Source organism: Xiphophorus maculatus, chromosome 18 (assembly GCF_002775205.1).
Source record: "Xiphophorus maculatus strain JP 163 A chromosome 18, X_maculatus-5.0-male, whole genome shotgun sequence".
NCBI classification, from domain to species: domain Eukaryota; kingdom Metazoa; phylum Chordata; class Actinopteri; order Cyprinodontiformes; family Poeciliidae; genus Xiphophorus; species Xiphophorus maculatus.
Window position 1 is genome coordinate 23,103,906 of NC_036460.1, and position 20,441 is coordinate 23,124,346.

At 37.4% G+C, this 20,441-nt stretch overlaps 1 protein-coding gene across 3 annotated transcripts; it reads right to left on the reverse strand.

Moving 5' to 3' along the window:
- Nucleotides 1-6,664: 6,664 nt before the first annotated feature.
- Nucleotides 6,665-17,124, reverse strand: LOC111612072 (galaxin-like). Of its 3 annotated transcripts, none has more exons than XM_023352051.1 (12): nt 17,050-17,124; nt 16,764-16,922; nt 15,990-16,033; nt 15,862-15,894; nt 14,938-14,968; nt 12,842-12,939; nt 11,869-12,003; nt 11,292-11,459; nt 10,411-10,456; nt 9,917-9,941; nt 8,919-9,079; nt 6,665-8,812 (listed from the first exon to the last, which is right to left on the reverse strand). In XM_023352051.1, the coding sequence occupies exons 2-11, from the start codon at nt 16,811-16,813 to the stop codon at nt 8,921-8,923; spliced, it is 789 nt and encodes a 262-aa protein (XP_023207819.1). In that variant the 5' UTR covers nt 16,814-16,922; nt 17,050-17,124; the 3' UTR covers nt 6,665-8,812; nt 8,919-8,920. The 3 variants fall into 3 exon arrangements, with proteins under 3 accessions (XP_023207819.1, XP_023207820.1, XP_023207818.1); XM_023352052.1 differs by having other exon boundaries at nt 16,597-16,922; XM_023352050.1 differs by having other exon boundaries at nt 15,990-16,922.
- Nucleotides 17,125-20,441: the final 3,317 nt, after the last annotated feature.

Genomic DNA, 20,441 nt, shown 5'->3' on the forward strand with positions numbered 1-20,441 from the left:
AGGAAATGATTGGAGAGTATTTCAAATAAGTGACTTACCATGATTTTTTTTTCTTTTTCACTTTTCAGATCTGAAGCTTCTCCAGAGTTTGTCTTTGAAGTACTTATGGAGTTGTCCAAAACTGGATTGCTACATATGTAATATCAGTCATTCTGCAGTGTTTGATTGTGCCATATGTGGATTTGAGAGGGTAACATACGATCCACATTTCTCAAATTTCCATTGATTTCAAAAAGACTTGTCCAGACCGATTTGACCGACTTGTCGACAGGTTTGTTTCATCAACTTCCATCATGTTTTGTCAACTTCGTATGTTTTAAAACTTATTTGAAGAAAACATTTCTTCCCTTGAGTTCATTCAGTTTTCAACGTGTAATCTCATAACAGAGATTAAGAGATTTTTATATTTTCTTTGTTTTTGGTAGAATTGCTAAACAGCATAAGTCAGGGTGATAAATTTGATTTCCTTCCACAAAATTTGTTCTCTTGTTTGTCCTCTTTAACTCACATTTGCATTTCACATTATTTTCATACATTTACAGCTCTGTCTGGAATTTTTTATGGGGGCTTTATGATGGCAACTCAGAAACATTTACATATTCTCTCCAGGTCTTCCAGTCCATTCCATCTTCCATTATTTTCTATTAGTTTGCTGTTCTACATCTTTATTTATGCCCTGGTTTCACACAAAGTGTGTGTGTGTGTGTGTGTGATGTCATCCAAACACACATCTGTCCAGGTGTGCTTCCAAATCACATGTTCTGAGTTAACTGGCTTCTTTAAATTGTGCAAAAGGCATTTACGCATGTTAGGGCATGCAAAGTTGTAAGAAAACTGTATAAAAGTGAAAACAAAATCGGATTGGCGGATGTAATTTCAGGGCACAAGGAAGAAAAAGCTGGGTATTTTTATTTACTTAAGTGCACAACTTGTTTCAATTGTAACACAATAAACAAGCATACTTGTTACTAGAACTGTTTTATAAACTTTGAACTGTAAATGGCAGCAATACTGTAATGAATATAAATTTAAAAGCTTTTCTTTGACACAGATGGGGAAGGATCATCCATGCTTAAAAACATCCTTATATTTGCAACTAGAGCAAGTGAGATTCAAGCAATTGGCTTTACTCCAGGTTCATCCATTGAGCTTCTCAATAAGGGCAGTGAAGGAAGTTTCTCAGAACTGCTTCCCATGGCAAACACCTGCATAAACTCCTATAAACTCCCAGAGGAGTGGGAGTTTATAGGAGTGGCTTGCGTAATCACTCAAGGACTTTGATGATTAGGCACAACAAAGTCCATGTTGTGCCTAATCATCATGAGACGATGTTAGAACATGAAAGGTTTTTGCTTGAGTGACTTAACACTTGTTGCGCTGCATAGCTATGTTAAAAATAAACGCTACAGCTGTCTGTACACAGCCCTATACTGTCTAGAGCAGTGTTTCCCCAACCCTGGTCCTAAAGGCACACTGTCCTACATGTTTTAGAGGTTTCCCTGCTTTAATGTCCCTGATTCAACTGATCGCAGTTCAACAAACGCCTGTTAATCAGTCATCAATTGAAATCAGCTGGACTGAAGCAAGGAAATACCTAAAACATGCAGGGTAGTGCGCCTTGAGGACCAGGGTTGGGAAACACTGGTCTAGAGATGTGCAGACAGCATAGTCAGTGTGTATAGCACAGTCACACTGATTATGCAATGTGTACAGTATATGCACATATCTAGACATGTCTAGAGATGCGCAGACAGCATAGTTAGTCTGCACACAGCCCTATCCTGCTTAGAGCTGTATTAGTGCAGTAAATATTAGTGCAGACACAATATTAGCTCTAAATATCTGCACACAGCTCTAAACAGCTGTGTGCAGACTTATTAAAAAAAATAAATCAAGGAAGACTCATGCTCCTCCATGGAAGTAAAAAGATTTAGAAAATGGTTCAAGACTGTCTGTCTCTCCTTTCAAACATAACCCGAGCTACAAGTGTGTTTTCCATTCCATGATTACACCTTAATCTTGATGGCAAACCAACATTATTCACTTCCATAACAAACAGGGACAGTACAGTAGAGGCTTTATTGTTGCTACAGCATCTGAGATATATAATAGTTCAACTACAGCCACACACAGCTGTGAAAAACCATCTCACCAGCTTATAGTTATCAAAATGCCTGTAAAAAAATATACAGAAGAAATATAAAACAATTGAGTATAATTGTTTTTTTGGGATTTTTTTATCCACTCTGGATCAAAACAAACTCAGAGCAGTGAGTCATGGGTGCAAAAATATGTTTGTTTAGGAAAGCTTGCTTTCCCATTACCACATACGGTAGTTAAATAAAAGCCCACACACTCTCTAACCACATCCCTCAACTCTGATGTTCTAGCATTTGAGGAACAGGAGGATATACTTAACATGAAGGCAGTAGCAAAATGTTTTCATCCTTTTCACTCCGGCTCTTGATTTTTTTTTAATGCAGTTCTAGCATTTTAGAACTAGAATTTAGATTGTTTATCCAATTGTCAGCATCCTCTGTGAAGAGGTTGTTCTGGTCAAAAGTATGTTTATTGTAGCAGATATTTGCGCTATACTAAATCACACAACTCTATAATCAATCAGCATATCATCCTGATTTGTAATCATCAGTCAATTTATGAGTCAGATTTTAATATTTTTCCTTCCGATTGAGCATTAATTTTCACTTATTTAATGACAAAAAGATTACTCCATAGTCTACTGCTGGGTTTCAGACACGTGACCCGGATGACCCGCGAAATTCAGATGGCGGTCCGGAAGTGGATTTCTCCGGTTCAAAACAAAGCAAAATGGAGCACAAGGTGTACGCTAATGCCCTAAATAGGCTGAAACAGATGAGATATCTCGACAAATTACGTGTTTATTTAGGACATGATCCATATTATCTCGGTAAAAAAAACTTGCCATATAATCTTGAGGATTTACCAGATGTTGAGACGATCGACATAACTTAACTATCTGGTGATGCAGAGTTCATATTATACGAAGAGCCAGAAGAAAGTTTTCAAAAGCCTGGAGAATACAGTTATTTAGTTTCAGGTTGGGTCAACCATTTTGGATCAAAAGTAGCATTAAATGGTTGTCGACTTGTTTCTGCCGGGTGAGTAGTGAGTTGTGCTATTTTAAGTAATTAGTCTATGATAACAATGCTTTCGCTAATAACAAGCTAATCCATGTTATAAGAGCTTGGATCTCCTGGTAAATAATTTATTTGGCTTCTCTAAACCCAAATTCATGCTGTAGTTGTATGTTAATGTTGAGTGGCTGTAGGACAATGGATTCAGGTTCAGTGTAGGTCAACCATTCACAGGGATCTACAGGATCCCCCATGTTCGTCTGGCCACATCTGGTTCGTGGCCAGACACTATTCGTGGGAATAGTCACAACTCACTGTTACTGTATGGCTGGGTAGGTTATGTTTACTTTATTTAGCTTTTTAAAATTTTTTTAGCATGAAAGTCCCACTGCACAAACATTTTCTGTCTGGGACTCGGCACTGAGCTAGCTGATAACATTAGCTCTTTTGGGACTATAAAGCTATTGCGTAAAAATAATATATCTTATCTTACAAATGAATGCTTGTCCTTCTGAGTAACTGACCAATAAAGTATCTGGAAAAACGATTAAATGATGCCATCGTTACCTGTAAGAAAGTGAGCGCTGCAAACTCTTGCATTGTTAGTTTCCGCACCTCCTGTTTTTAGCTGTAGATGGTTGATCCACATTTCTCCTCTTTTTTTGGTAATTAAAAAAAATTAACTCCCTTGTGACCAACTACCTTCATAACACGAAAATAATGTTTATCTTTCTCTCTGTTGGAACAACCGTACTGGACACAGACTTTAGGCATTTTCATGCTGGACCAACAGAAATAAATGGGCTGCATTTCCTTCCTGTCCTCCCTCTGCAATGGGTGACGTCGATGCTACATCGTCTGAAACCCAGCAATACCCGTCTTCTTGGATTTCACAGTGCTCTATCCAATTTTATGGTGATGTGAGGCACTAATTCTGTTCCACAAAGTGAACTTTGAAACTTTTAGGACATTTAAAAGTTCAAATGTTCAAAGTTGATCTTATTTGACCTTGCCTTACATCTTTGCTGTGTCTCCTACCAGTGGCACCTGTGCATACATTGATACTTTCAATTAAGTAACAAAAGAGAAAAATAGGTTTGGGATTTTTTTTTACTTTCCAGCCCTCTTTAGTCTTAACAAAATTGTGGAGAAAAAAGTGGTCTTTTGTGTCAAAACATGTTGTATGCAGCCCACATCTGTGTGAAATAATTATGAGTTTTTCTTATCACAAATAGCATTTTTTTAGTTAATAGGAAAATTACAAGATATTTAGGCCAAAGTGTTTGATGATAATAAGGGATCTCTTTAAGAGAACTCCAAATGGAAAACTGTACAGTTTGTTTACTACACAGGAGGTCACTGAGTTTATTTTGAACCACTTTGGATCAACAACTCATCCTCTACATTATCCATGAGACTGTACAGTAGTGCCTCTCTGACCTCACTGGCACTGAGTTTATTTTAATCCAGTTTGGATCAAAATAAACTCAGAGCGGTGAGCGGAGCTGGGCACTCCAAACCCTAAAGGTTATTGGTCAGCTTACTTTTGTTTATTTGGTGGCTTGGCGCTTTTTCTGTAAGCTAAAAAATGAATGAGCGTAGTTTTAACCCTCCTGTAGATCTAAGACTGGTCGATTGAACCCTGGCTGAGCTTATTACCATATATGCGGTTCTGGCAGGGTTGCACAGTTTGTGTGTATGGCCTGTATTTATGTAGTTTAGGTTTGTGCCAGTTTTGTGTGACACGCACATGATGCACGTTGGAGAAGTGGCTGTACTCTTGGCGTCAGGGGCAGTGATAATTTTGTGTATACCCTCCGATAATATCTTGCAGGCGGACCTGCCCCTACCTGACCTCTGGCTTTGCAATGTCTTTCTTTTAATGGCTTCTTTTTGCCATTCAGATTTTACCTCATGGCTGCTTCTCTGCTCAGTAGTCTCCTGTCGAAAGGTGACTGAACTTGTCTTGGTATGTTTGCAGTTGTGCAGTTGGTGAAGTCAGTTCAAAATGTTTTCTAGTCCTCAGAAAACAACCTAAATGATCCTCTCTGCAATTATGTGTTAGTCTGGCATCATTTGTTGAACTTTTACTTAATCTCACATAAGTGGAAATCACTGAAGCATTTATTCAACATCCTTTCCACATTTGAACTTAGATGTCATCACTTGCATACCACATGACTCCAAACCAACAATAAAGAGCTTGTTCTTTTAAAACAGAAGAAAAAAAAAGATTTTTTTCAAGTTTGGGGAATTACCAAATTGAAATATGGGGAATGCCAGCATGTTTTAGGCAGGTGAGGCCATTGACAATCCTACATCAGGAAATGCCTGAGGTCATTCAAAACAAATGACTTCAGTTTAGTGTTTATGTTTAGTTCTGGCTGTATGCTTAGTGTCGTTTTATCACTGATTAGTTGATTTAACTTTTTTTCTACCACTGTCTTTCATATATGTTGTTTCTTTTCACAACATCCTCCTTTGGAACGTTGCCAGATCTTCTCAGGGCAAAAATAAACATGATGTATGGTTTTTAAATTGTCAGCTGATGCTGTAGTTTTCTTCACTAATTTGATGTGAGGACGCATGCAGTGTAAATCCAAGCTTGGAACGACTGTAAATGGCATAATGGAGCAGCATTGTTATGATGGCATGCCGTCACGCTCCGACTCTTTAAGAGTTTCAAGGCAAGAAATTGCGAAGTCAAATTTATCTATTTTGATGTAAGTCACCGAAGCAGAGGTTGCACAAATCGGTCATGGATGTACAGTTTATTTTGTTAATTGTTATCTTTCTCTTTTTCGAAGTTCCAGCGTCGCAGTGCAGGAGGCTCCACTTCTTCCACTTCTGGGTCTGACTCTGTGTCACAGATGTACGGTCGTACAGCTGTGCATGGCGCACACTTCATTAAACTACACTGAGGATCAAGGGGTGTGTGGTATTTATAAAGAACTGTAGAACTGATAAAAGCCGCCCCATCAATACAATAAATATTTTAGGTTGTCACGTTACACAAAACCTTGACTTCATCATAAATCATTCAATTAAGAACCAACCCAGTCAACTGTGAATGTTCAAAATCTTTATTTGAAAGATCACAGTCAATGTAAACATACAGAATATTGATTAGAAAGAAATATCGTGAATAAATGCTGAGTACATTTTTTATACATTCAAATACATGCGGGAGTAAGGAAAGGTTCGGAGTCACCATGTTTTCCATAACTACTGCATGTGTTACAGTACAGAATTCACATTTATATGAACTGCTCAAAGCTAAAATTAGTTGTTACAAAGAAACACAAGTCCCAAAAAGCTGGAGTTTTATTCTTGTTGTTTTCGACAACTGACGCATTAACAATATAGGATGACAATGTTTACATTCATGTCCCTGAAATTGTTAGATGTTCAGTGTTACCTCAATCATCAAGCCAAGGTTAATCAAAACCCTTTGTATACAAAATATTTGCTTTGGAGCAAGAAAAGTCTGCAAATATAAAAAAAAAAATAAAAGTAGCATATAAATATATATGTAAATGTGTATATATATTATTTAAAGCCACACTAATAATATTAATTTTATTATATATAAACAGTGTAGCTGTTGTCATAAACATAAACAATAGTTCCCTGGGCAAAAATCTGCAGGAAATAAACTCTAGCAGCCTATGTAGACCCTGTTAGGACAATAGATCTCCTCCCAAGACAAGCAGAAAATATATGGTGGGATGATGGGATAGCTTTTTTTCACTGATTGAGCTTCACTTTTACCACTATAGACAGTAACATTGCAACAATATATTATGATTTCGAAATGCAATGTGCCTCTGTCTCTTTAAGAACTCTTGCTCTTTCTGACACGCTTGCCTTTTGGCAGAATCAAATGCAGAGCTCCACTAGTAATTACTTCTGGCTAGTCTGACTGAGCTTAGACTAGCGGCTGCAGGAGGGATGCTGCTCTGTAAGCTCAGACACCTAAAGACTGAGCTCTGTTGTCGAGGACGGCGCTCGGTTCATGATGTACATGACGCAAAGCTCAAAAAAGTCGATTTTACATAATATTTCCCCCCCTTTAAGATAAACATGGAGTGCAGATGAGAATACATTTCTACATATTTAGTGGCACTAATTTCGGTTAAAAAAAAAGCGCATCAGAATTTTGATGTAGTAAAGACAGAGAAACTTTCCAGCTTATATGGTATAATGTGTATAGTAATTAGGTAGTTGTATGTTTAGCATAAATGCAGCAACAAATGTTATTGCTAGAGTGAAAAGCCATTTCAATCCTAAAGATTGTAAGTATCGACTATATTTGCTCACAGGTTGTTATTTTAACCCATGGATAAATGTCTTGTGCTAAAGCTTGCTTATGACCAAGTCTGTTCACACCACTCAAAGAGTCGACTCTTCGTGGCACCGATTCACAGCTGACACAGAGGCCAGAAAGAAATATGTCACTGCCTTTCAAAAGGTAAAGGCAGTGACGTTATAGGAAGAAAGTGTTTGCGCTTTACATTTTAAAGTGCCTCAAATTGGACAAAAACTCATTAAATATTGACAAGTCAGGTCAAAAATCAAATAATTTAAGTTGTTCAGAGAGATTCATTTGTACAACTGAGTTCAAATATTCTCTTTAAAAGATGAATCTATTTAACATTGATGATTTAATTCCCAACAAATGTCAGAGCTTTTATTAGAGCTAGGTAGAATTAATATTGGTTCATTTTGTTTATACACAAACGTCTCCCGAGTCCCAGCCCAAAAAAGCAACAAAAGCACCCCTGAAGTTGCTAATACGACTGGGAAAGCCAGAGCTTATAGCAGAGGCGTTTCGGTACTCCATTAGCACTTCTAACATTGTGTGCCTCGTTAAACAGTAGCACCAATGGTGCTATAAATATTTATCTGTAAACATATTCTTGTCTTTGAATATAGTTATGTGGTTGTATTCTTGATAGCAGTTAGCACCAAAACACATAACAAATCCCACTGTATTCTGACTTGCAAAAACAGCACCATGAGCCCACTCCCAGTTCACAACGAGACAAATCAAAGATGGCCGTAAAGATCCAGCGGGCATTGTAAAGTGTGTTCCAAACCACTGACTGTTAAAAGTGCAATCATAACTGCAATCTGTTGACATGGATCAGAGACAAAAACATTCATTTGGGTACATAAGCTGTCGCCCTATACTGCAATCCTGGGTATAAATGTTGAGTATAGTTTAAAGCCATGATGCAGAGCTGGTTCTTTAAATGTGGAAAGACAGACTGGTTCTTAGCTAGGTTGTGATCACACTGGTTTAGCACTGCAAAAATTAGATGGAATACACTAACAATGAGCATGTAGGACCAGCCAGTGGCAGCCTACTGAGAACACATGAACAAAGTGGACTTGAGAACTGAAATTGTGGCTAGTCAGTCAAAACATCATTAAACAAGTGCATATTTTACACACCTTAGTTTCTGAAACATATGGAGTAGGTGTTCTCATGATGATGGGATGTTGAAGTACGGCAGCAGCCATTTTTCTCCTCACTCAATTTTAGGACACTGCTGTTCAGAGTCGTGGCATCCAGAATAGCCAATTAAATTAAATAAAAGAGGGATATACACAAGACTTTGCTTTTACAAATGGTGATTAAAAGCAAATATCTTGCTATTACTTCCTTGAATATTCTCTCACTGATGTTTAGACTGCAAAAAAAAAAAAAAAAAAAAATCCATTACATAAATTTTACTATAAGAATGCAGAAAGTAGTCAGGGTAAAACAACAAAGCATTTCAAAGCAAATTAAATTACCGTCATTTTTGGATTTTCGCATGCAGTTTATCTTCCTCGCAAGACCAGAGGGTGGTGTTGAAATAGTGGTGACCACAGCATTGAAAACCTTCCTTCTTATAGTACTCCTCCTTTTCATCCCCAAAATCACAAACCTGCTTCTGGGTGGATGCAGCATTTCTCTGAAAGAAAAAACAAAAACAGAAATATAAAGTTAAACTGATTACTGCAACAGTGTCTACAAAGATCTCCATAAGAAGTCAGACAGCTGCAGCTGATCCAAAACGCTGCTGCTAGCGTTCTCACTAAAACCAGGAAGGTGGAGCACACCACCAGCTCCACGTGTGCCATAGGATAGACTTGAGGATAGTGTTGTTAGTTTATAAATCGTCTGGTTCTACGCTAAATCATGTCTGAAAACTCATCTACTTTGTTTAGTAATAACTGGAACTTCGATCAGTTTCCTTGATGTACATTTTGATAACGGCATTTGATGGAATGTAATGTGCATTGGCTGTTGTGTTATGTTTTTGTTCTGTAAAGCAATTTGAAATGACTTATTGCTGAAATGTGTTATGGAAATATACTTAACTTATGATATAATACAATAAAAAAACTGGATTGAATCAGGTGCTGCACTTTGGTGTAGTCATTAGCATTTGGTTTTCTTTTACAACTACCTCGCTGATACAGGTCTGGTCCTGTCTGCTTGGACTATGCCACCTACATGTTTGGCTTTTCTGACGTGCCTCAGCAGTCAAACAGCGCACTTATTGAGCTGAGTGGAGACTCCTACGTTTGCTCAGATTCAGTGTATTTCTCATGCATCTTAGAAAAGCTGACATTTCCCTGCTCCTCTATGAAAATGTTGATAAAATCACATTATGAATGAATAGCAGTCAGCCAAGAAATGGGAATGTGGATTGAAGAAGCTTAATCTCTACTTTGGCCTGTACTGGATCTACAAACACAAAAGGGTAGTGAAATTTCAATGTCAGAGGAATCATTTTAAACTTTACCTGGTCTGATTTGTTGGTCTCAACTCTGGAGGTGGGGAGAAAAAGAAATCAATTTGTATCAAATGCAGAAAAATTATGAATACTACAAAACCAAATAGCAAAATGTATTTCTTTTTTTATTTTTATTGTTTATATGAAACACCTTTACGTTCTATCTAACAGAAGCAATTAGAACTCTGTGGCAGTCTATTAGGAAAGTAGATAAATAATTTCATTTGCTGACAAATGTATCTGAAATAATGCATTGTGGAATAGTAATAGAGTTGATGCATATTAACAATGGATCAAAACTGTTTTGGTTAATTTAACTATAAAAACAATCCTTATTTTAAAATAAAAAGAGCAGAGTGAATAAGAATGCATGCAGGGTGGACAAAACAGAAATGTAAAAAAAAAAAATAAAGGCAAAATATGAACATAAACAAATGTGAATGTCATGCATTAGCGTTTGGTACATTTTCTACACAAGCTGACAAAATGTAGTCATTACATACTTGTGATTCTCTCCAGAAATTGTGGGGTCACATGTGAAGTTCTTCACTGTAAAAATAACCATAAGTAAATTTGCAAATATTTAATGTAAAATAAATATCATTTCACGTTGTGCTGTAATAATATTCAGCCAAAATTTACATTTTCAGTGTTGGCCTATTAAAAATGATTCCAACATAAACGGTCCTGCACGGCACTAATTGCCCGCCGTTGTGAAGCAATTTTTTTTATTTTTTTTTTTAAATTGCTGCATCTCTTGTAGCTTTTTGTATGGAAAAAGATTCAAATAACCTTTCAATAGAATAAAACTAATTCCAAATAATTTTCCTAATTTTCACTTAGAGGTCTGAGTGCATTTGTCGTCTATTCTAATGGAGCCAAAGCAGTTTAACCTTTAGGAATGTGGGACAAAAAATAGGAAAAACAATAAAGGGGATAGATACTCTCAGTTTCAAAAAATTATGATTTTGACTTACAGTAGTCCATTTTTAAAATGCTATTTTTTTAACTGCCACATATTGTGCCCGTATTTAATGTGATTTTATTTTTCTGTTAATTGTGTTAATTAATTTACGTGAATTTTGTTGTGATCTTATGTCAATGCTAAATGGGAACTGAAAAGTTCCATGTCTTGTTCCTCTGGGACATAGTTTGCAGTTGCATGCCACTCTGCAAGTGCATATTCATGTCTATGTGCAAGTGGCCACATGAGGAGCTAGTTAGCACTCCAGCTAGGTACAAGATGAGTCTGGGTTTGAAGTTGCAAACTGGAAACACATACCTAAAGTTTCTTGCCTACCATCAATAAAGCAAAATCAAGAATAATCTTTTTGCAAATTTGTAAAAAAAAAAAAAAAAAAGGAAACAAGGCCAAGTCACTTACCACAGACTAAGGAATTGTTGATTTTCAGCTGTATCCGAGGAAACATATTCTGGCAGCAATTCTCAATAGAAGAGTCAAACAGTCTCCCGTAGCAACACAGATGCTCAGGGCTGCGCTTCTTCAGCAGTTTGTCACTGCAGCAGACTTCCTTCTTTTCATCATAAGGCGCTGTGGGAAAAAAATCAATCCGTTAAACACTTAAATGGTAAATAACCTGTATCTGCATAGACCAGAGGGCTACAAAACGCTTCACACCACATTCAGTCATTCACCCAATTCACACACACATTCTCACGCTGATGATGGCAAGCTACTGGATGGTAGCCACAGCTGCCCACTGACAAAGGCGGGGCTGCCATGTACCAGGCCCTCTGACCACCACCATCAGGCAAGGTGGGTGAAGTGTCTTACCCAAGGACACAAGGAGACAGGGTTCAAACTAGCAACCCACCAATCACAGGAAGAACTCCTACCATCATCACCCCACAAATTTTACCTGAACTTTTAACCCAGTTCAGCTACAAAGTCTCTACAGAGGTGTGAAAAACTTTGCAATGCCTCCAACTTTACTGCATACCTTTGCCACAGCATTTGGCATCATGTGAAGGTTTGGCATTCACAGTTAGGTTACAGCATATTTCATTAAGTGGGTTGTATGCCTTCTCTCCACAGCACTGAGACATCCTTTCACTCAGTCCTTCTGTCAGGTAACCTGAAACACCAAAGGTTCAATGAAAATGTAGTTACATAATGATAAAAGACTGTCTGTTTTGGGGAGAACTAAACTGTCCTAGAGAAACCTTTGGCTATGTTGACTTTACAATTTCTCTTTTTGAAAGTGTATAACTTGTCTTTATTATAGGATTGAAATGCCTATGTTGATTTATTGTAACACTTCTTTTTTTAAATTTTTTAAAACAGAAGGGAAACATTACATTGTGAAACCTCACATTCCTATCCCAAAGTTTTCCAGAAGCACTTCCCACCTCAATTCACCTCACAATGCATCCAGACAATATCAACAAACTGAAATGATTAGGCTGAAATTTATGCTAAAATGTTTTTAATAGAAATTGAAAACTGTCTTAAAAACAAGCCTTTTTATATTATTTGTACCCCTTGAACCTTCCCTCTGTCTGTCACATTACAACCACAAACTTCCATGCACTTTATTGAAACTTCATGTGATTGACCAACACAGAGTAATGCATAGTTACAAAGAGACGAGGGAAAAAAGGAATGGTTTTCACAATCTATCAAAAATGGGGACCTGAGGGCAAGGGAAAGAAGCTGGCCCCCATTTTATCTGAAGTTAAAACTTAATTTTTGAGAAAACCATGTAAAATATCGGCACCAGGTCATTGTCATTATGCTGCAGACTCGGGTTTCCTCTTCGTGTTTTTGGAGCAAATTAGGAAAACTAAAGCTGTGTCAGCGCTAATCGAGCTTATATCAAGATTCTTTGTGGTTTAGCATCATTGTCAGCTGGAAAGATTTAATTAAAGAGCTTTCATGTTTCATACTTTTATGGTTTTACATGAAGTCATTACCTGCTCTGTTTCCAGGGGGTTTACAGCAAGTGTCCTTTCGAGGATCATACGGTTTACCTTCACAGCAGAAGGAAGGATCACAACTCGTAGTTGTTGTTCTGCAAAACATAAATGAAGTACCAGACAGATAACTTGTGAAAAGATTCCAACTCCTCCCTGAGCTACTACTGCCGACTGAAGAAAATAACCAATCAGACCCAGCACTGTCAATCAACCTCGTGTATTCGCTTCTAAATGTGCTAATTGTGGAGAAACAGTGTACCGTTCCCAGAAAACCATTTATCCGCCGGTTAACATAGTTGCCGTCATCAGTTTTTCTCAGATTACCTGTCTCATATCATACTATCACAATATATTGATAGCTTTATCAACAATATATTTTATAAAAGTTACGCACTGCTGCTTTAAGAGGGATTTGGTCCACTCGGAACGATGTTGGGACCACTCAGACCTAAAATCAGGGATATTCCACATGTTGGATTGTGTTGTGTTGCCCCAGGGAAAATGAAAATGCAACTTGTTGAATGTGGCATGTAGCCAATCAGAAAGCGAGGAGACGGAAATACGAAGAGGAATTCTAAAAAAAGACGGTAAAACAGCTGCCAAGGCAAACCAGAAAGTCTGAAGGACGTCAGAAACGCTTTTTCTTATGTTTTTTTTCTCTGTTAAACATAGTCCACAAATTATCATCATTGTTCTCTCCCATGCTGCCATGTTGGCTGACTCTGAACTTCCTGTTTTGTACGGAGAGGTTTTGCATTCTCCCTCAGTTGTGCACTATTCACTCCTGATTATTCCCTCTGGGCTATGTGGCACTCTCCACTAATTCCTCAGTATATATAGTTCGCCTTCCTCATTGTTCTCCAGTGGCTCCTTCCATTACATTTCATGGTTACTTAATTATTAGTTTCTGTTCTTCCTCATTGTTCTTCCCGATTGACGTTTCTTTTATTCCAAAGGGTCCTTGGAAGATTTCTTTGGTTTCATTATTTAAAACATTCTGAACTAAATGGTACCAGTTGTACGTACCAAGGGTTCTACCAACTGTACATATCCCTATGCAAATGCCATCCTTTTGTAATGTAAATAGGTAGACCATAATAAATCATTTGAACATGCAACAATCTATCAGCATGCCCGGCGCTGGAGGGCAGGAGCTCAAAAACTGCAGCTCCAAGGAGGAGTTTTATCCTGGAAGGTGGGGCTCAGTCGCTCCAGTCGCTTTGGACAGCTGAACGGTTTCCCCGAGAGGTGGAAGGATTTCTCAAACATGCATGAAAGAATCACAGCAACACTCCAGGCATGTTTTTGATGAGGCACTAACAGTATTACATGATGTAAAACTCAAAACCCCCCGACTTTAACGCTGCCCCTTTCCGTCTGCTCAGAGGGGCACCGCTGGTGAAGTTACTGTCAAAAACTAACAGCAATATTAGAGTTTATTCAACTTGTCATAGAGGGGGAAAAAATTATGTTCATTTTTTAAATCACACTTTCACCATGTTATTCATGCATTTGTAAAGGTCACCTTACTAAACCATGTTTTCCCCTCTCCAACCGGCTAAATACACCAAAATATTGCTGAAACTGTTTTACTGCACTCTCTTCCCCACACGCACACACGCACACACACACATACACATACACACACACACACACACACACACACACACACACACGCCTACACTCGCATTCCGAGTCATTTATTCTAACTGTGCTTCCTGCCTTTGGATGCCTGTTCAGTCTAACCGCTTTGGCAACAGAAACAGGCTGACATGTAAACTGGACTCCCACTATCGCAGCTGAGGTTGGTTCTGCACTGATTCGGGAGGAACGCAGATAAAGGACACCCCACTGTCTAAACTGTGATTCAAAAAGAATAAATCATCTCTCTTTTTTTTTCGGACTATCACATTTTTTGGTTGTTGTTGTAGTTCTTTTGTTTATGTTTGGTTTTTTTTTTACCGTGACAGTTTTCTGTGGGGGTGTGAGTGTGTGTGTGTTTAAAAATACTGAGTGTTAGAATAAAACACTTTGTCTCGATGATGCAAATAAAAACTAAACAAATTTTAAAAATTGATAAGAAATAAACTCACCCCTTCCCACATTCCGCTGTGTTCGCATGATCTGCAAGAAGCAAATGATTCAGGTGAACTTATGACCCAATAAATTGGTTTCGAATTGAATATCTTCAAGCAATACGATGTAGCTACTACGCATGTGAAGTAGCGCACTTCTTACATTTTTGGGAAATTGCAAAGAACGCATCAAGTCAAAAGATCGCCATTGTGTTGCAGCTTGCTGATAACAGATAACATAAACTGTCCCTCGGCTCACATGCATCTTCCTTTGCGCGCCCATACACGGGAAACAGATCAAAGCAATGCGGTTTCCAAACAAACCTCCGAAGTGAACCTCAGTTCTACTTTTTGTTTTTTGTTTTTTCCAGTTTCTGCATCCCGCATACGATTGCTAATTTTCTTGCAAATCAACCTCCATTTCCGTCCCGATCGCCTCTCCATCACCCCTCTTCTCCAAGACTCAACCCCGCTCTCCGCAGGAGAGCGGCAGCTCCAACAGAACAGGTGCAGCGCAACGCTCCTCCAACAGCACAGCGAGGAGTATTTCCATTAAATTATCATAGGCTGAAGTGCATGTTGTCCCTCCCGTTTTGTCTCTGACGCTCCTAATAAGTAGCAGCTGCAGAGGCGCAAATTAGACTCGAGTCAGTCTACGAGACGCGCCGCTGCGCTCCTGCTGTGCGCGCCTACCAAGGAACAAGCCTGCCTGAGGAGCAATTTACTCTGTTTGATGTGATGGAAAGGAGGTTCAGACTCCGGGCGTCCACGGAGACCCCACCTCCCACATTCACATGTTTCTAAAAAATGTTTAAAAAATCTACTGTCAATTCTGCTTACATGCACAGACACCGTCAGATATTCAGTTTAAAAAAAAAAAAAAAAACATGAAAAATTTAGGTCAGAGGTTTCTCATTAAGCTCAATATAAATATATACTCACCATAAAAAGTGAAGAAACTACACATCAGCAATACTGGAGGGGGACAAAACAGTGATAATAATATTACTCCACATTTTCTCGCCTTTTGTTCAAAGTGCGCAGCAGAGCTAAACCCCCCAAAGTCTTACCCAATCTGAGCTTGTTGAGAGAAAGCATCTTTACCGCATCTGACCTGATGATGTTGAGATCAGAACCATAAGGAGCCTTTAATAGGTTACCGTGAGAAGTCCCACCTCCTGTAATATCCTCTAAAAATATGGCATTTATAAGCAAGCTCTGCCTGTTAACGCCATCAAACGAGTGCGCACAGAAGGCACCCGTCCACCGAAAATCCCCAAGGAATGTCATTTATTCTGGTTATCAGCCAGGTGATGCATCACATAAGTAAGCATTAATAGGGTGTTGGATCTGGGAGGAGGGTGTGTGGGATTCAGCTTTTGACATTAAGTGACTTTATCGAGCGTTTTCCATTCATTTTTATTAATTAATTTGGTGGAGCTTTAAAATAATTTTTAAGGACAATCTACACTTTTCACATTTCCGTCATATACGCTCTTTCTCATTACTTTTACATTTCACTTTGGATCTCTCACGTTTGACAAGCTTTCGGTGGACTGGCGTTGGGTGATATTTGCATTTTTCGTTTCTTTACCTTCCCTGTCATTAACCGAGGCACACTGTCACAATCATGAACTGCAATTAATTGTTTTTGTTAGTTAGTTTGTTTTTACTCACCAGTGTAGCTTTCAGAAATTAAGACGTAGTATATATATATTTTTTTTAAATGTACATCTTTACCGCCAGATCCTTTGTTTGTGCTGATATCTTCGGTCTGCTCCTGCTTCCTGCATTTGTCCAATTAAAATCAGTTTCCTTCATTCCCCTCACACTCTCGTACTTACGTTTTGATCCCAACAACAACGCCGTTGCATCTGTGTGAGACCTTGAACATTTTTATGTGAGCTATAAAACCTCTCGAACGATGTTTAATGAGTCATGAGACAATTTCACAAAGTGCGTTTTCCCATCACTCCGCGTTGCGCCTCTGGGTATTCATGTGCCTGCGTGTAAAAAAAAAAAAAAAAAACACAGGTAAGAAGAAACACAGTTTGATGAATAAAGACGCCACCGCATTTACTCAAACGTAAATCAATAGTTGGAGAAAATGCCCTTCTTTATCATCGTTACCTAACAAATTTTATGTCCTTGATATTGTTCCAAACCGCGGATCCTGGACAGTTCCCCTATAGGCCCAGAGCCGAGATGTGCAGTAAAATCTATTAATATTTAACCATTTTTGTATGAACAAAAAAAAAAAAAGCTTCATCCCATCACCAGCTTCTATTGCTTTTTTAACAAGACGATAAGGGTTGTTAACTTATCATGCCAGCTCATCACAGAGCTCTATCCTGACACTTTCTTGCCCTCTCTCTGTCGTCTTTTGTGCTGCAACTATTATTATCAGAAATAAATTTGACAAGCAAACAAGCCAGTTTCATCATCACTCAAAATAATATGTAAATATTATTTTTGAGACACTCAGTATGCAGTTACATTTGTTTCACAGTTGTTCAATAAAAAAAAATCACGTCAAACAAAAAGAGTAGTATTCAATCAAAAAAAAAAAATCATGTCAAACAAAAAAATAGAGCTGTGATCAAAACTTTTGGATTTAATTATCTTAATCAAATTGTAAGAAATTTCTTTTAAAACAAAAAAAAATGCTTTAAAAGCTTTATTTTAAAATGAAATCACTATTTTTTTTTACTTTTATTTTTGCATATCAGAATATTTGGTTGACAGCCTACGTTTTTGGTTGAGTCTAAGTTTTTTTTTGTTTTTTTTATGCTCCCTTTTCTTGGTTGAACTGAAGAATCTCACATGATTCTTATTTTCTTTTGAAATCTGTGATGTATCTTCACCTTTAGGAAGGATTTTCACTCTCAGAAGGTATTTAAACTTCGCTCTTTTATTTACTTCAGCGCAGCTCACAGTTTTTAACAAATTCCGTAGCTTTCGGTGTACAGTGAACCGTCGCTATATCGCGGTTCACCTTTCACCGTCTCGCTGCTTCGCGGATTTGCATCGTGCGTTGTGTTCTGCATTCTGATTGGCTAAACGGTCTCTCCGCTTCTTCTCTACCTGTGTGTCAATAACTTTGCGGTTTAATATGTACACGCACGTAAAACAGCTTGCCAGTTTTAACATAATCGATGGTGTCATGTCGGTTTATAAGAATCTTTTTGCCCAGAAGAAAAAGGAGCGACAACAACCGATAACTATGTTCTTCTCTCGAAAAAAACACACCTGCACCGCGGGCTTTAGAAGAAAAAAACCGCTACAGAGTTAATTGAGTCAAGAGGAGCAGTGAAATACAGGTGAGTCACTATTTGTCCAACTGCACTTTGTATTTTTTTTTTGTTCATAATCATTTTTTTCCCGTTCTAATCCAAAGACTCGGGTTTTGAAGCCTTCACTTCGTATTGATGATTAAAATTATTATTTTTTAGTATAGTAGTTATTTGTAAAAAAAAAACAAAAAACGTTTATACAGTACTTTTATTTGTTAAAAAAATGCTTGGCCCTGTAAAAAAGGTTTTGTTCTTTATTTTAAATGTATTATGGAGTATTTCATTGTATAATAATTGTTAAAAAAAAATAAAGGTTCCTACTTCGCGGATTTCGCTTATCACGGGTTCTTTTTGGAAAGTAACCGCCGCGAAAAACAAGGGATCGCTGTACTTCTACATCTGCTCCTCAGTCGCATCTTTTCGGACCTGCTACTGCCTCTAGTGGCGTGGGGGTGGTAACACAACTAATATAATTACGTCACTAAACGAGAATACCACAAAGTCTATTTACTACTGTGCACATCGAAAGACAAAAAAATATAAAATAAAATGTGTCCGTCGTGGCGCAGTGTGCTGCTGTACGATAGACAGAATGGATCAGGAGAGGAACTGCAGACCCATCAGGACCTAAAGAACCAGAAATCAGCGTCTCTTCATCCTCAATCATCTCCTGAGGCTGACATGGTAAAGAACATGTAGTTATGATTGATTAAGTTTCTTATTGTGATTTTAGCTGACTATTGTGGTTTGATTCTTTGCTTAGGATGTTGAGTTTGGATGATATTTAATAAATAATAGCATTAGCCAAAATAAGTGGCCATTTAAAGAACAAATCATACGAATAGATTAACAGTAAATGCATAAATATTTCCTACTTTACATTACTTTCTGTGGGTTTTATTCAAAAATGTTGATATATTTTATGAATAATTGTCCAGTGGTTATTTAATGTATTATTTCACTAATATTTTTAATAATGTGGTTTACCACTTTGGATAATCTGACAATGAAGAAAAAACATGCTAAGCAAAAGTGCACCAGACCTGCAGACCAGGGCCGGTTCTAGACAGGGCCTAAGAGGGGTTCTAAAGAAATTATACTAAATAAATGTATTTTTTAAATATTCAGTGGTATATTTTTTTTCTTCACAATTTTCTTTTTAAAGGTATTATTAAAAATACATTAAAATTATTTTTAATAAAAATTAATTCAATGAATTAAAAATTATGGTACTGCTTTTTTAAGGATCACACTTTCCATCTACTAAGTCTACAACCTGAATCTCTGGAGACACAAGTGGCTCTTTGGCTCACATTATTAAATGATGAAATATTAATCTGTTTTTGTTAAATTCTTTTTTTAAAGTGTATCCATAAAAACACTGTCTGCACAGGCCCCTGTGGTAAATTTGGTCTAGAACCAGCCTCTAAAGAAGACAGTAAAGACCATTATATATATATATATATTTTTTTTAACCAGCTATATGGGACCAGACTTGTATCATCAGCACTTTAATTCAGATGACAATTTGCAATGCAAAATATTATGCTTAGTAATTTTTTGCAATGAGAAATGCAGTACTTAATTAATTTAGAATTGTTTTTATATTTATGAATGAAATTGTGTACAGTATTGGCTTTATTTATTTGAAGAGTATTTTGTAGTTCTGTACAAAATCGTGTAAATGTGCAAAATATTTGGATAAATAATGGGTTAGTTTGATCCTGGTAATTAGCCTTGTTAATTACTCTTGTTGGTCCTTTTTGAAGTTTGATTAGTGACTGTTGTCTTGTTTTGTAATTAATTTCCCAAATCTCTCTGGAGTCACTTAAATAAGGTAAAACTAAAGAACAGTACAGAATGTTAGGCTGTTTCTGTGTGAACACAAAGGTGTTTGGTACTGAAACTATGACTGTCCCACTTCATGAACTGTGAACTGAAACAGTAAAACCCTGACTCATAATTTCTACTTTTCCATAGATGGACATTCATTCTTATTTAAAGAAAAAGGCCAACAGCCGCATAACGTTCAGATAAAAATAAGAGTAATGCAATTTCTAAGTATGATTTTCAAATAAAGTTCAGGTTAAAAACTCATTTTCAATAGTTATTAACCTGAACTTCTACCTTGATAAAAACTGGTTTTAGGTTTATTAATCCTATGAATTTAGTCAAATGTTCTTCAAATAAAATGCATAGTTTTGAGTAGATCTTATTTTAATTTCCGGG